The sequence below is a fragment of the Sus scrofa genome, chromosome 1 (genome assembly GCF_054392235.1).
Source record: "Sus scrofa isolate SSC_HxYL_T2T_F1_AM1 chromosome 1, Sscrofa_HxYL_maternal_Yorkshire_Landrace_v2.0, whole genome shotgun sequence".
In the NCBI taxonomy this organism is placed as follows: Eukaryota; Metazoa; Chordata; class Mammalia; order Artiodactyla; family Suidae; genus Sus; species Sus scrofa.
This window is the reverse complement of record NC_139383.1, coordinates 203483011-203497032: the sequence shown is the minus strand read 5'-3', so window position 1 is coordinate 203497032 and position 14022 is coordinate 203483011. Positions and strand designations below refer to the sequence as shown.

The 14022-nt window shown below is 34.3% G+C and overlaps 1 protein-coding gene across 5 annotated transcripts in view; it reads left to right on the top strand.

Moving 5' to 3' along the window:
• The window catches only part of AGBL1 (AGBL carboxypeptidase 1), a 1231135-nt gene that overhangs the window by 1130823 nt on the left and 86290 nt on the right, over positions 1–14022 (top strand). The window contains exon 23 of one of the 5 annotated variants that reach the window (XR_014820416.1): positions 9703–9920. The exons of 3 other annotated variants lie outside the window; for them this stretch is intronic. Coding sequence is in view for 1 of the 2 variants with exons in the window: in XM_084983090.1 (XP_084839216.1) it covers positions 9703–9718 (16 nt within the window). In the remaining variant the exon portion in view is untranslated. Of the gene's footprint in view, positions 1–9702; positions 10058–14022 lie in introns of those variants that run through there. One more of the 5 variants, XM_084983090.1, reaches the window with a different exon arrangement.

The window sequence follows — 14022 nt, the reverse complement described above, 5'->3', positions numbered from 1 at the left end:
TAAATAGAAACAGAATGAATTAGTGACCTTGTAATAGGACAGAAAAGCAGTAACCAAGAAGGAAAAATATTAACAAATTAATCTCAATTAAAATTAAGGAAATGTATTTATTAGAATAAATTATTCAAGAGTAAAAAGAAAAGTCAAAGTAAGAGAAGATGTTTGCAATAGAAAAACAAACCAACAAAGATCCAGGCAGAATATATAAAAATCACTTCAAATCATTATTAAGAGGATATATAGCTAATTCAATTTAAATTGGACAAAATACTTGAATAGACAATTCACAAAAGAGCACATCAAAATGGTCTATAAATACGAAAAATTACTCAACAGCACTAATTGTCAGGGAAATGTAAATAAAACCACAACACAATATCACTACATATCCACTAGAAAAAAAAAAGAGTTCCGGTAGTGGCTCAGTGACTAAGGAACCTGTCATCCATGAGGACCCAGGTTCAATCTCTGGCCTCACTCAGTAAGTTAAAGATCCGGCATTGCTTTGAGCTGTGGTGTAGGTTGCAGACACGGCTCAGATCCTGCATTGCTGTGGCCCTGGAGTAGGCTGGTGGCTACAGCTCCGATTGGACCCCTAGCCTGGGAACTTCCATATGGCGCAGGTGCAGCCCTAAAAAGACAGAAAGACAAAAAGAAAAAAAAAAAAACTGAAAATGAGTGAGTATCCAGCAAGGTTGCAAGTAGAAGTGAGGTGAGTGAGGATAGAGGCAAAATTAGATAGGTGCAAAATTTAAAAAGCAGATTTACCCTTAAAATTGATTAAGTGCACAGTTCTGCACAAATATGAAGGTGAGTGCATACTTGCATTTTGCACCCCAGGCAGCAAAATCTTGAGAAATCCTTTCAGGTTTATGCAAGAGACCACAGTACAGAACTCAATGAGAATGAGTGCTTTCTTAAGTTTTCAATCCTAGTTGCCTCTACCCCCTTGTGGCTCAAATGTTGAGTGTTGGTGAGGATAGGAACTAGTGGAAGTATTAACTGGCACTATCTTGATAAATATAATATAGTTCCAAATACTCTCTGACACAGCTGTTCTACTCTTTGTTATTATACTCGACAAATCAATACACGTGTTTCTCAAATGTCAAATGTGAGAATACTCACAAGAGCACAATTCCTGGGTTTCCCTCAAAGAAAACAATGATAATGTCCATCAAAAAAAAAAAAAAAAAAAAAGAATATATAGGACTTTCTACTATGGCTCAGGGGTTAAGAACCCAACACTGTCTGGGAGGATGAGTGTTCAATCCCTGATCTCACTCAGTGGGTTAAGGACCTGGCGTTGCTGCAAGCTGCAGGGTAGGTCACAGACACAGTTCAGATCTGGTGTTGCTGTGGCTATGATGAAGGCCAGCAGCTGCAGCTCTGATTTGACCCCTAGCCTTGGAACTTGCATATGTTGCAGGTGTGCATTAAAAAGATTCAAACTATTACATTTAAAATGCATAAGCAATGAGATCCTACTGTACAGTACAGGGAACTATATCCAATCACTTGTGATAGAACATGATAGAAAATAATGTGAGAAAAAAAATGTATGTGTATATATATGGCTGCATCATTCTGCTGTATAGCAGAAATTGACAGAATATTGTAAATCAACTATACTTTAATAAAATTTTTAAAAACTGTATAAATATACTTTCCTATGATAATTCAACAGAATTGTACATAACAAAAAAGTGAACAAAGTACAACTATATGCATCATTTGTAGAGTTAATCTAATAAATATAATGTTGCATGAAAGCAGGCAAACACAATGCATTATATTTATTGATTTAGAATAATTTTAAAAGTAGGTGCAATGTATCTATGGGACTAGAATTCAAAAAAGTGGTTACTTTGGGAAAAGAATTTACTGAGAAAAGGCACAAAGAGGTAGTTCTGGAATGCCAATCATGTCACTCCCCTTGATGTGAAGATTCAGAAAATTATGAACATGTAGCCATCTGTGCAGTTATTTTTTTTAATTTTTCATTGAAATATAGTTGCTGTATAATGTATTAATTTCTGCTGTATAGCAATGTGATTCAGTTATATATATATATATTTTACATTTTTCATATTTTCTTTTTTATTATGGTTTATTATAGAATATTGAATATAGTTCCATGTGCTATATAGTATGACCTTGTTTTATCCACTCTATTATACTAGTTTACATCTGCTAACCCCAAACTACCCAATCCATCTCTCTCCCATCCCTTCCTTGGCAACCATAAGTCTGTTCTCTATGTCTCTGAATCTGTTCTATTTCATAAAAGTTCATTTGTTTCATATCTTAGATTCTACATAGAAGCAATATCATATAGTAATTGTCTTTCTCTTTCAGACTTTCTTCACCTAGTATGATAATCTCTACTTCCATCCATGTTACTGCATATGGCATTATTTTGTTATTTTTAATGACTGAGTAGTATTCTGTTGTACATGTGTACCACATCTTTATCGATTCATTTGTTGATGGACATTGAGGGTATTTCCATGCTTGGCTATTATGAGTAGTACTGCTATGAACATAGGGATGCACCTATCTGTTTGAATGTATTTTCCCAGGTATATGCCCAGGAGTGGGATTGATGGATCATATGGCAGCTCTATTTTTTGTATTTTGAGGACCCTCTATACTGTTTTCCCTAGCAGTTTCGCCAACTTACTTTCCCACCAACAGCTCTCTTTTCTCCACACCCTTTCTAGCATTTGTTATTTGTAGACATTTTGCTTTATTTATTAATTTTATTTATTTATTTATTTATTTATTTATTTATTTATTTATTTATTTATGTATAGGGCTGCACCTGTGGCATATGGAAGTTTCCAGCCTAGGGGTTGAATTGGAACTGCAGCTATTAGCTTATGAAATAGCCACAACAACACCAGATCTGAGTCACATGTGTGACCTGTGCTGCAGCTTGTGGCAATTCTGGATCCTTAACACACTGAGCAAGGCCAGATATTGAACTTGCATCCTTGTGGATACTGCTAGTTGGGTTCTTAACCCACTGAGCCGCAACTGGAATTCCTTTGAGACTTTTTAATGATGTCCATTCTGACCAGTGTGAAGTGGTATCTTATAGTTTGATTTGTATTTCTCTAATAATTAGTGATGTTGAACACCTTTTCTTTGACCATCTGTATGTCTTTTTGGAGAAATGTCTATTTAATTCTGCCCATTTTTGATTGGGTTCTTTTTCTGTTGCTGAACTGAATCAGCTGTTTGTATGTTTTGGAAATTTAGCTCTTGTCAGTCACATTTATGGCTTTCCTTTGCTGTGTGCACTTCTTATTAGGGTAATTTTTTTTTTTTTTTTTTTTTTTTTTGCTCCTTACAGATCTATCGGTTCTGGTTTCTTACATTTGAAACTATTTCTAGATGCATAAGGTTTTAGGATTGTTATGTCTTCATTATGAAATGATGTTCTTTACAGTAACTTTCTTTGCTTTGACATTTACTTTGATATTAAAAGATAGACATTCTTGATTTAATTTGATTACTATTAGTATCATACATCTTTTTCCATCATTTTACTTTCAACCTATTTACTTCTTTATATTTAAACTATGTTTATTATAAGCAGCATATAGTAAGGTCTTGATATGTTGTTTAACCATTTCTGATTTCTAATTGAATTATTAAATTAATCATTGATATGATTGTGTTTACCATCTTGCTATTTTCTTTCTATTTGATTCCTTTGTTTATTCTGTTCTTCCTCTATTTCTCACTCTTTGGGGGTGAATTGAGAATTATTTCATGTTTTTGTTATATCTCTTTTTTATTTATGAGTTAATTTAACTAATATCAACATATTACTTATTGATGTTAGTATTTTAGTGGCTCTTTATGGTTTATATAGCTTTACTCACATGCCTTTAACTTAGAGTCTAAACTATACTAATATAACTTCTCGTGTAAGAATCTTTCAAAATTATATTGCCAGTTTTCTTCTCCTGGTCTTTATGTCATTGCTGTCATACATTTTACCGCTACATATTTTATAAACACAACAATTCTGTTTTATTGTTTTGCTTTAATATTTGTGAAAATTTTATAAATGTTTATTTCAGTAAAATGTTTACTAAAATAAAAGTTTTAATATAACACCTACCTAAAGTTAAAATCAATTTTGTTACATATCCATTTTGGTTAAAATATTTTAAAATCCTATGAAAAATTAGCAAATACCTGAAATTGAGTCACAAAATCAAATGAAAACCCTACAGGTTAAAACAAATGGGTTTCTAACAAAACAACATTTAAAGGGAAATATGCAGCTATAACTACACTTACCAGAAAACAAATCAATAGTAAGAATGATAGAAACTAAAAAATTAGTTCAAGGAGTAAGAAATAAAAATGAGTAAAATCAAACAAAGAAGCAGAAATTAGTGATAAACAATGAGAAAAAATGAAAACTTTTGGAAAAAGAAAATATTTGAAAACAAAACTAAAGGTTAGTTTCTGAAAGGACGATATATACAAAACTCTGACAAGCCTGATTAAGCAAACCAAAGAGGAAACTAAATATTGAAAGTAAAGTAGATATGATGTCAAAATTAACAGATGTTTTTAAAGTATTGAAAGGTTCTATGAAATATACATGATTAAATGCATACAGTTATTTTTTCAAAATATATTAACCACTAGATTTTGAAGAGGAAAACTTAAAAATCTACTACATTATATTTTAAAATATCCAAATGGAATTCTTAGCCTTTTCCCCATCCCAGCAAAAAGGTAAAACTTTAAAATTCAATAATATACACTTTACTGTGGCTGTGAAGAAACAGATAACTTGATGTTTTGCTGGTAGAAGTGAGACCTGGAATTTAGGTTTTATAAAACAATCTAGAAATCATGGGTTTGAATTAAGTACCATGTAGTTATAAGTATGGAGAGAGAGAGGGATTTTAAGGAACTGGCTAAGGTGACTGCATGGGTAGCAAGTGCAAAATCCATAAGGCAAGGCAGCAGGTGGAGTTTAGGGTAAGTGTTGATGTTAATGAGTGGAGTGAAAAGGCTGGAGACCCAGGCAGAAATTCTGGAGGCAGAATTCTTTCTTATTCTGGAAACCTCAGTCTGTGCTCTTCAACTGATTGTATGAGGCCTATCCACACCCACATTTTGGAGCATAATCTATTCCATGCCAACTAATTTTCAGTGTTAATCACATCCAAAAAAATACCTTTATAGCAGCATCTAGACTGGTGCATGGCCAAACAGGTGATCACCATTTTCCAGCCAAGTGGACACATAAAATTAATGATCGCATATTCGGAGATGAATTACTATTTAACAATAGGAAGTTATGTCCTGCATTTTCAAAGAGCATTGCAGTGCTATCTCAAAAACATCATTAGTGAAATAAATAAGAAACTGAATGGAATAACTATGTAAGTCAAACATATGCAACATATAACATCATAGACATACATATACATAAAATGGCTTGGAGTGGCATAGATTGTTCAAAACAACCTAGATGTCTAGGAGAGAGGGTGCAAACATGACAGAGCATGAAAGGAAAACAATGATATGAAATACTAGCAGTACCCTACATGGTCTGGTGATGAGTACCCATTAATGACAAAACGAGGAGTATGATTAGCTCAATACAGTGCATATAATGTCTGAACACATGTGTACTACCTTAATTCAACATGGTAACAGGTTAAACTGGTTTTAAAGTTCATATATAAATATTCTCTAACAACTTGAAATTAAAGGACATGTATTGAACCTGGTAAATATATCAATGAAAATCCTACATAAAATGTGTCTCTTTAGGTTTGAAATCAGCCATCACCTCTGGCATCACATGGTAAGAAGGAGGAAAGCACTTCCATAGGACAAGAAATTAAATACAAGATGGAATGATTGGAAGAGAGTTAAATACTCCTTGTTATTCTAGGATGATAGATTGATACATAGAAAGAAAAATATCAAAGAGTTTATGGAAAATTACTTAGAGATATGAAAGCGCCCAAAAAGTATACTGGATTAATATATAACACAATGTAAAAGTATCAATACATAAAAATATGAGTCTTTTATAGCAGCAAAAACAATAACATATGCCATTAGAAAGATTATTTATGGGAGTTCCCGTCGTGGCGCAGTGGTTAGCGAATCCAACTAGGAACCATGAGGTTGCGGGTTCGATCCCTGACCTTGCTCAGTGGGTTAACGATCTGGCGTTGCCGTGAGCTGTGGTGTAGGTTGCAGATGTGGCTCAGATCCTGCGTTGCTGTGGCTCTGGTGTAGGCCGGTGGCTACAGCTCCGATTCAACCCCTAGCCTGGGAACCTCCATAAGCTGTGGGAGCAGCCCAAAGAAATAACAAAAAGACAAAAAAAAAAAAAAAAAAAGAAAGATTATTTATGAAACAGCATAAAGAAAGCAGGTACTATTCTTATAATATATCTAACAAAACTATGAATGACCTTTCAGGGTAAAAATATAAAATTTAACTAAAGGGCCTTTAAAAAGACAAAAATAAGCACAGATCTATAGCATAGTAAATTGGAAGAATTAATATAATAAAACTGTTGATTCTTGTCATATTATTCCAGAAGTTAAATGCAAATATAATTAATGTTAAATGTCAAAAAGATTTTTCTAGAATTTAATAAACCAACTCTAAAATTCATAAAGGAATTTTTAAAAAGGCATGCACATCTAATATACCTCTGGAAAAAACAAAAAGGTTAAAAGGCAGTGGGGTGAGGGATAGTTAAGATTTCAAATGTGCATGATGCTCATTCTCTCAACTTATGATTAGGTTACACTAGGGTTTTTCAACATTGGTACTACCAACATTGCACCAGATAATTCTTTGTTATGGGCAACTGTTCTGGGCAGTTATGGCAACCAAAATGCCCCCAGACATTGCCAAATGTCCCCTGTGTGGAAAGTCACCCCTGGTTGAAGACCACTGAGTTAAAATAATTATAACCATTTGATACTAGCATAGGTGTGGACAAAAAGACTAGTTACAAAGAGGAAAGAAATAAGACTCACCTGCATGGGAATTTGGCATATACAGAAGTGCTATTACAAATCAATGGGGGAAAATTTAGTAAAGAATCCTGCAACAAGTAGTTATTTATAGAAAATAATAAATCACATAGATTTCTACCTTTTATTATACACAAAAATAAATCTCCAATTGATTAAAGAAGTAAATGTGAAGATATGGATGCAAAATTAAATCAGTATACAATCTTTAACCGGCATTTTCATTTCTATAATTCAATCCTAGAAAAACTGTAGATACGTTCAAGAAGATATTTAAAAAGATATTTCTTCTGGCACAGTCCCCGTAATAGCAAAAAGATGCAAACAATTTTACTATCCATTATTAAAATAAACTTTGTTTAATTTAATATTATATATCTGTTAAACTAACTGGATAAACCACAAAAATATAATATGGAGAATAGAAAGCAGGTTGTAAAATAAGACTTAAAGTAAGATATTATATATTTAAAGTGTTAAAACACTCAAAATAATAATATATATTGTTTACAGTTGTCTACCATTGTATTAAATATATAGAGCCCCATCAGGGAAATTTCTTACCTTTCTGAGAAAGAATGGAGGGCAATGGGTGGTGTCAGATTTTAATCACAGGTTTATGTCAATCTGTTTATTTATTTGTTTGTTTATTTATTTGTTTTTTAGGGCCACACCTTCAGCATATGGAAGCTCCCAGGCTAGGGGGTCTAATCAGAACTACAGCTGCTGGCCTACTCCACAGCCATAGCAATGCCGGATCTGAGCCACATCTGTGACCTTTGCCACAAGCTCATGGCAAAGCCAGATCCTTAACCAAACTGAGGAAGGCCAGGGATAGAACCCAGGTCCTTATGGATACTAGTTAGATTCCTTTCTGCTGAGCTACAACAGGAACTCCCATAAATCTGTAATTAAAAAAAAAAAAGAGTTCTGAAGAAAATATAGCCACAATTTAACAGTTGTTTGTACATGATCATCAAGCATAAAATATATTTTCCTATATATGCAAATGTGCTATTAATAAAAATATAAGGCACCCTTGATTATATCTATCCTATTGATTAAAGATATTTTTAATGTCTAGGGATAAAATTAAATCAACCTATAAATATAAAAATTCATTTAAAATGGATGATTCAAAGGCCATTCTTTTTCTTTTTATGGCCACACCTGCAGCATATGGAAGTTTCCAAGCTAGGGATCAAATTGGAGCTGCAGCTGCTGGCCTACATCACAGCCTGAACAATACCAGATCCTAACCTGCATCTGTGACCTACACCACAGCTGATGGCAACACTGGATCCTTAACCTACTGAGCAATGCCAGGGATTGAGCCCACATCCTCAGGGATACTATGAGAAGAATATGTAGAGTACTGTTTATCCCAGTGATCCACAAAGGAAACTCCCAAAGGGCCATTCTTGACCTCCAATGCAGGCTTTCTATCTGCATTCTTCATCTATTAAAGTGTCCCTGCAAAGAAGACAGTATGTTCTCTAGCTTTACCACTAGAGTTTCCATATTCCTCAATGTGGACAGCCTTGACATATGGATTTTCTCTTTCTTGCTTTGAAGACATTTGCTTATGAGATCATTATTACAACATATGCACTCAAAGCCTTTCTCTGTTTTGCTTTGTGACTTTTCAGCAGGGATGAATTAAAATTTAAGTTCTGTTTCACAGATAACTGATGAATCAACACTGTTTTTCTTCCCTGTTTATTAATGAGCTTCCCCTCTCTTCTCTTTCTCCTCACTCTTTCCTTCTTTTTCTCACCTCAACACATTCATCTCTGTTCTCATTTGCTTTAATGTACTTTCACCAGCTTTATCTTTTTCTTCCAAAGCCAGAATAATGATACACATTATTCTTATCTGGGTCATTCTCCACTTCTCTATTTCCAGAACAGATTTAGTTTAACCAGTGGATCATTGATTAGATGTTTACACAGCCACACTGGATCTTTATTGCTCTGTTCATTTATCTTATTCAGGGCGAATGGGATCAGCTCTATTTTAATTGTGTCATCAAACTCTTATAAAATTTGGGAGAAATAGTGGATAATATTTCAAAATATTTTTAGAATAATTCAACAGGAGACCTCCTACTTTAAATTTTCTATGTTGAATTGAAAACAAAATAAATCAAAAGAAGAATATGTAGAGTACTGTTTATCTTGCGTTGAGTCAGACTCTGTGGAAAGCAAGACAATGCCTCCTTATTCATACAGCAGACACTGGACTCATGTTCATGTTCCTGTTAATGTTTTTTGGTTTTGTTTTGTTTTTCTTTCTATTCAGGCACCTCTTCTAAATCTCACACCCACTCAAATTGTTGTCACTCTGTTTCTTAGCTTCTCTTTCCTTATATTACTTACCCACTCAGCTCTATAAACAATAGGCAGACGCATATCACAAGTGTGAATTATCTGATTGAAATGAACCAAATTCACCACCCTCTTAGGAAATAAGAGGTGCTTTGTTTCCACAGCACAGATCAGTGTGTACAGATCAATTTCGAGTTGGGTTTGAGAATGAGAGCATCATCGCCATGACCTTTGTGAAAGTACTTGTAAATCCACCCAGATTTTGAATTCCCTTTGTCTGTCTCAGAAGCAGAAAGGAACCAATGAATGACCACCCTGCATCTCTACTATAGGATTCCTGGCAAATAGAGCTCTATCACTATGGAAACCAAGGTCTCAACCTAGCCCTCCTAGAGTTGGCAGCATCGTCAGCAGAAGAGCCATGACCATTGAGAACGATCTGATGCCAGCTTTACAGTGGAATGTCCAGAAAGCCTGGATGTGAGGATAAATCAATCTTGTGCTTTAGGTCCCCACATAAAACAGGGAACAAACCTCCTCTGATGTGTTGGTGAGTCCTTATTTGCAGTCAGATGATGTTACCTTTTCTATTACAAATTGCAAAATTCAATTTTCAAATTCAATTACCCAGGAGACAGCCAACCAATAAGCTCAGCAGTGTTTGAAAAGAAAGACAAGTAGCACCCAGAATTATAAATAAATATATAAATACAAAACTGTTTAACATAAGCCTCAGCAAAATTGAAAATGGACAACTTTGAGCACAGGACTGGGGTAGAAGTTTTGGAAGAGGATTTTGGGTCATAAGATGTATGACAGACTTATGGATCTGTGTGTTCTCTGGAACAGTATCCCAAAAGGATCTTGCATGAAGAACACTTTTCAAAAATGGCCAGTTAGGTGTAGGAAACACTGCATGATGCATCTCACTTCTACAGATTCATAAAGCGTATTGACACATCTAAGATTCCAAAAATAATTGAATCTTTTACTTTGTTTACTTAGCACTCCTCATATTTGTTTGATCACAAAACATTTTTCTTAAGAATCCTTATTAATTTTTGTTTCACACAGCCCGCTCTGGTAAACAACAATGTAGAATAAACATATATCAAACTGTGCAAAATATAGCACTGAAGATAAGACAGATCTTAAGATAGTCTATCCCCGTGGAAATGCACAGACATTTACAAACATATTTGGAGTAAGGTCTGTTTAGGCCTTTGATATTCCAAGTATGGTTCTTAGAACGGCAACATGGTCACTGCCCTTAAGCTTGTTAGAAATGCAGAACTCTGGCCTGTCCCCTAGTTATTGATCAGAATCTTACATCATCCACAGGAGCCCAAGGTGCTTCTTGTTCACGAAAACGTTTGAGGAAGGCTATTTTAGGAAACCTCCTTCCTTTTTTAAAATTATTTTTGTATTTTTTAATTTTTTTATAATTTTTATTTTTTTCATTATAGTTGATTTAGTGTTCTGTCAATTTCTGTTGTATAGAAAGTGACCCATTCATATATGTGTGTGTGTGTCTATATATATATATAGACACACACACATATGTTCAGCAGTATTTGAAAAATACATATATATATATATATATATATATATATTCTTTTTCTCACATTATCTTCTATCATGTTCCATCACAAGTGATTAGATATAGTTCCCAGTGCTATACAGCAGGATCTCATTGCTTATCCATTCCAAAGGCAATAGTTTGCATTTATTAACCCCAAATTCCAAGTCCATCCCACTCCCTCCCCCTCCCCCTCAGCAACCACAAGTCTGTTCTCCAAGTCCATGAGTTTCTTTTCTGTGGAAAGGTTCATTTGTACTCTGTATTGGATTCCAGGTATAAGTGATATCATATGGTATTTGTCTTTCTCTTTCTGACTTACTTCACTTAGTATGAGAGTCTCTACTTCCATCCATGTTGCTGCAAATGACATTATTTTGTTCTTTTTTATAGTTGAGTATATTCCATTGCTTGTATATACCACATCTTCTTAATCCATTCATCTATCCATGGACATTTATGTTGTTTTCATGTCTTGGCTACTGTGAATAGTGCTGCTATGAACATAGGGGTGCATGTGTCTTTTTCAATGAAAGTTTTGTCCACATACATGCCCAAGAGTGGGACTGCAGGGTCATATGGTAGGGTTATATTTAGTTTTCTGAGGTATGTCCATATTGTTTTCCACAGTGGATGTAACAAATTTACATTCCCATCATCATTGTAGCAGGGTACGCTTTGCTCCACATGCTCTCCAGCATTTGTTATTTGTTGATTTGTTAATGGTGGCCTTTCTGACTAGTGTGAGGTGGTACCTCATAGTACTTTTGATTTGCATTTCTCTAATAATTAGTGATGTTGAGCATATTTTCATGTTCTTGTTGGCCATCTGTACATCTTCCTTAGAAAAATATCTATTCAGGTCTTTTGCCCATTTTTCCTTTGGGTTGTTGGCTTTTTTGCTGTTGAATTGTATAAGTAGCTTGTACATTCTAAAGATTAAGCCCTTGTCGGTTGCATCATTTGAAACTATTTTCTCCCATTCTGTAAGTTGTCTTTTTGTTTTCTTTTTGGTTTCCTTTGCTGTGCAAAAGCTTGTCAGTTTGATGAGGTCCCATTGGTTTATTTTTGTTCTTATTTTTATTGCTTTGGGAGACTGACCTGAGAAAATATTCATAAGTTGATGTCAGAGAATGTTTTGCCTATGTTGTCTTCTAGGAGTTTGATGGTGTCTTGTCTTATATTTAAGTTTTTCAGCCATTTTGAGTTTATTTCGTGCATGGTGTGAGGGTGTGTTCTAATTTCATTGATTTGCCTGCAGCTGTCCAGGTTTCCCAGCAATACTTGCTGAAAAGACTGCCTTTTTCCCATTTTATATTCTTGCCTTCTTTGTCAAAGATTAATTGACCATAGGTGTCTGGGTTTATTTCTGGGTTCTCTATTCCATTCCACTGGTCTATATGTCTGTTTTGGTACCAGTACCACACTGTCTTGATGACTGTGGCTTTGTAATATTGCCTGAAGTCTGGGAGAGATATGCCTCTCCCCCTTGGATTTTGTTCCTCAGAATTGCTTGGGCAATTCTGGGTCTTTTGTGGATCCATATAAATTTTTGGGTGGTTTGTCCTAGTTCTGTGAAAAAAATGTCATGGGTAATTTGATAGGGACTGCATTGAATCTGTAGATTATTTTGGGTAGGATAGCCATTTTTACAGTGTTAATTTTTCCAACCCAGGAGCATGGAGTATCTTTCCATCTCTTTACATCTTATTTAATTTCCTTGATTAATGTTTTATAGTTCTCGGCATATAAGTCCTTTACCTCCTTGGTCAGGTGTATTCCCAGGTATTTGATTTTTTGGGATGCAATTTTAAAAGGTACTATATTTTTGTATTCCTTTTCTAATATTTCATTGTTAGTATACATAAATGTGACTAATTTCTGAATGTTAATCTTACATCCTGCTATTTTGCTGAATTTGTTGATCAGTTCAAGTAGTTTTTGGGTTGAGTCTTTAGGGTTTTCAATATATAGTATCATGTCATCTGCATACAGAGACACTTTTACCTCTTTTCTCCTATTTGGATGCCTATTATTTATTTTGTTTGTCCGGTTGCTGTGGCTAGGACTTCCAGTACTATGTTGAATAGCAGTGGTGAGAGAGGACATCCTTGTCTTGTTCCAGATTTTAGTGGGAAGGCTTTCAGCTTTTCTCCATTGAGTATTACATTTGCTGTGGTTTTGTCATAAATGGCTTTGATTATGTTAAGGAATATTCCCTTTATACCCACTTTGGTAAAAGTTTTTATCATGAATGGATGTTGGACTTTGTTAAAAGCTTTTTCTGTATCTATTGAGATGATCATATGGTTTTTGACTTTTGTTTTGTTGATGTGGTGTATGATGAAGTTTTTATCATGAATGGATGTTTGGAATTTGTCAGATGCTTTTTCTGCATCTATTGAGATGATCATGTGGTTTTCTACTTTTCTGTTGTTAATGTGGTGTATGATGTTGATTGATTCATGTATGTTGAACCATCCTTGTGAACCTGGGATGAATCCCACCTGGTCATGGTGTATGATCTTTTTTAAATGTTGTTGGGTTCAGTTGGCTAAAATTTTGTTGATAATTTTTACATCTATATTCATCAAAGATATTGGCCTATAATTTTCTCTTTTGCTAGTATCTTTGTCTGCTTTTGGAATTAGGATGATAGTCACTTCAAAGAATGTCTTTAGGAGTGTTCCTTCTTCAACCTTTCGGAAAATTTTAAGAAAGATGGGTATAAGTTCTTATTTGTATGTTAGATAGAATTTTCCTGTGAAGGGATCTAGTCCTAGACTTTTGTTCTTAGGGATTTTTTTTATTACATATTGAATTTCATTTCTATTGATCGCTCAGTTCAGTTGATCTATTTCTTCTTGATTCAGTTTTGGTGGGCTCTAAACTCTAGAAAGTTGTCCATTTCTTTAGGTTGTATATTTGTTGGCATACAGTTGTTCATAGTATTCTCTCTCTCTCTTTTTTTTTTTTTTTTTTTTTTTTGTATTTCTGTGTTATCTGTTGAGATTTCTTCTTCATTTCTTATTTTGCTTATTTGGGTTTTTTTCTCTCCTCTTCTTTGTAAGTC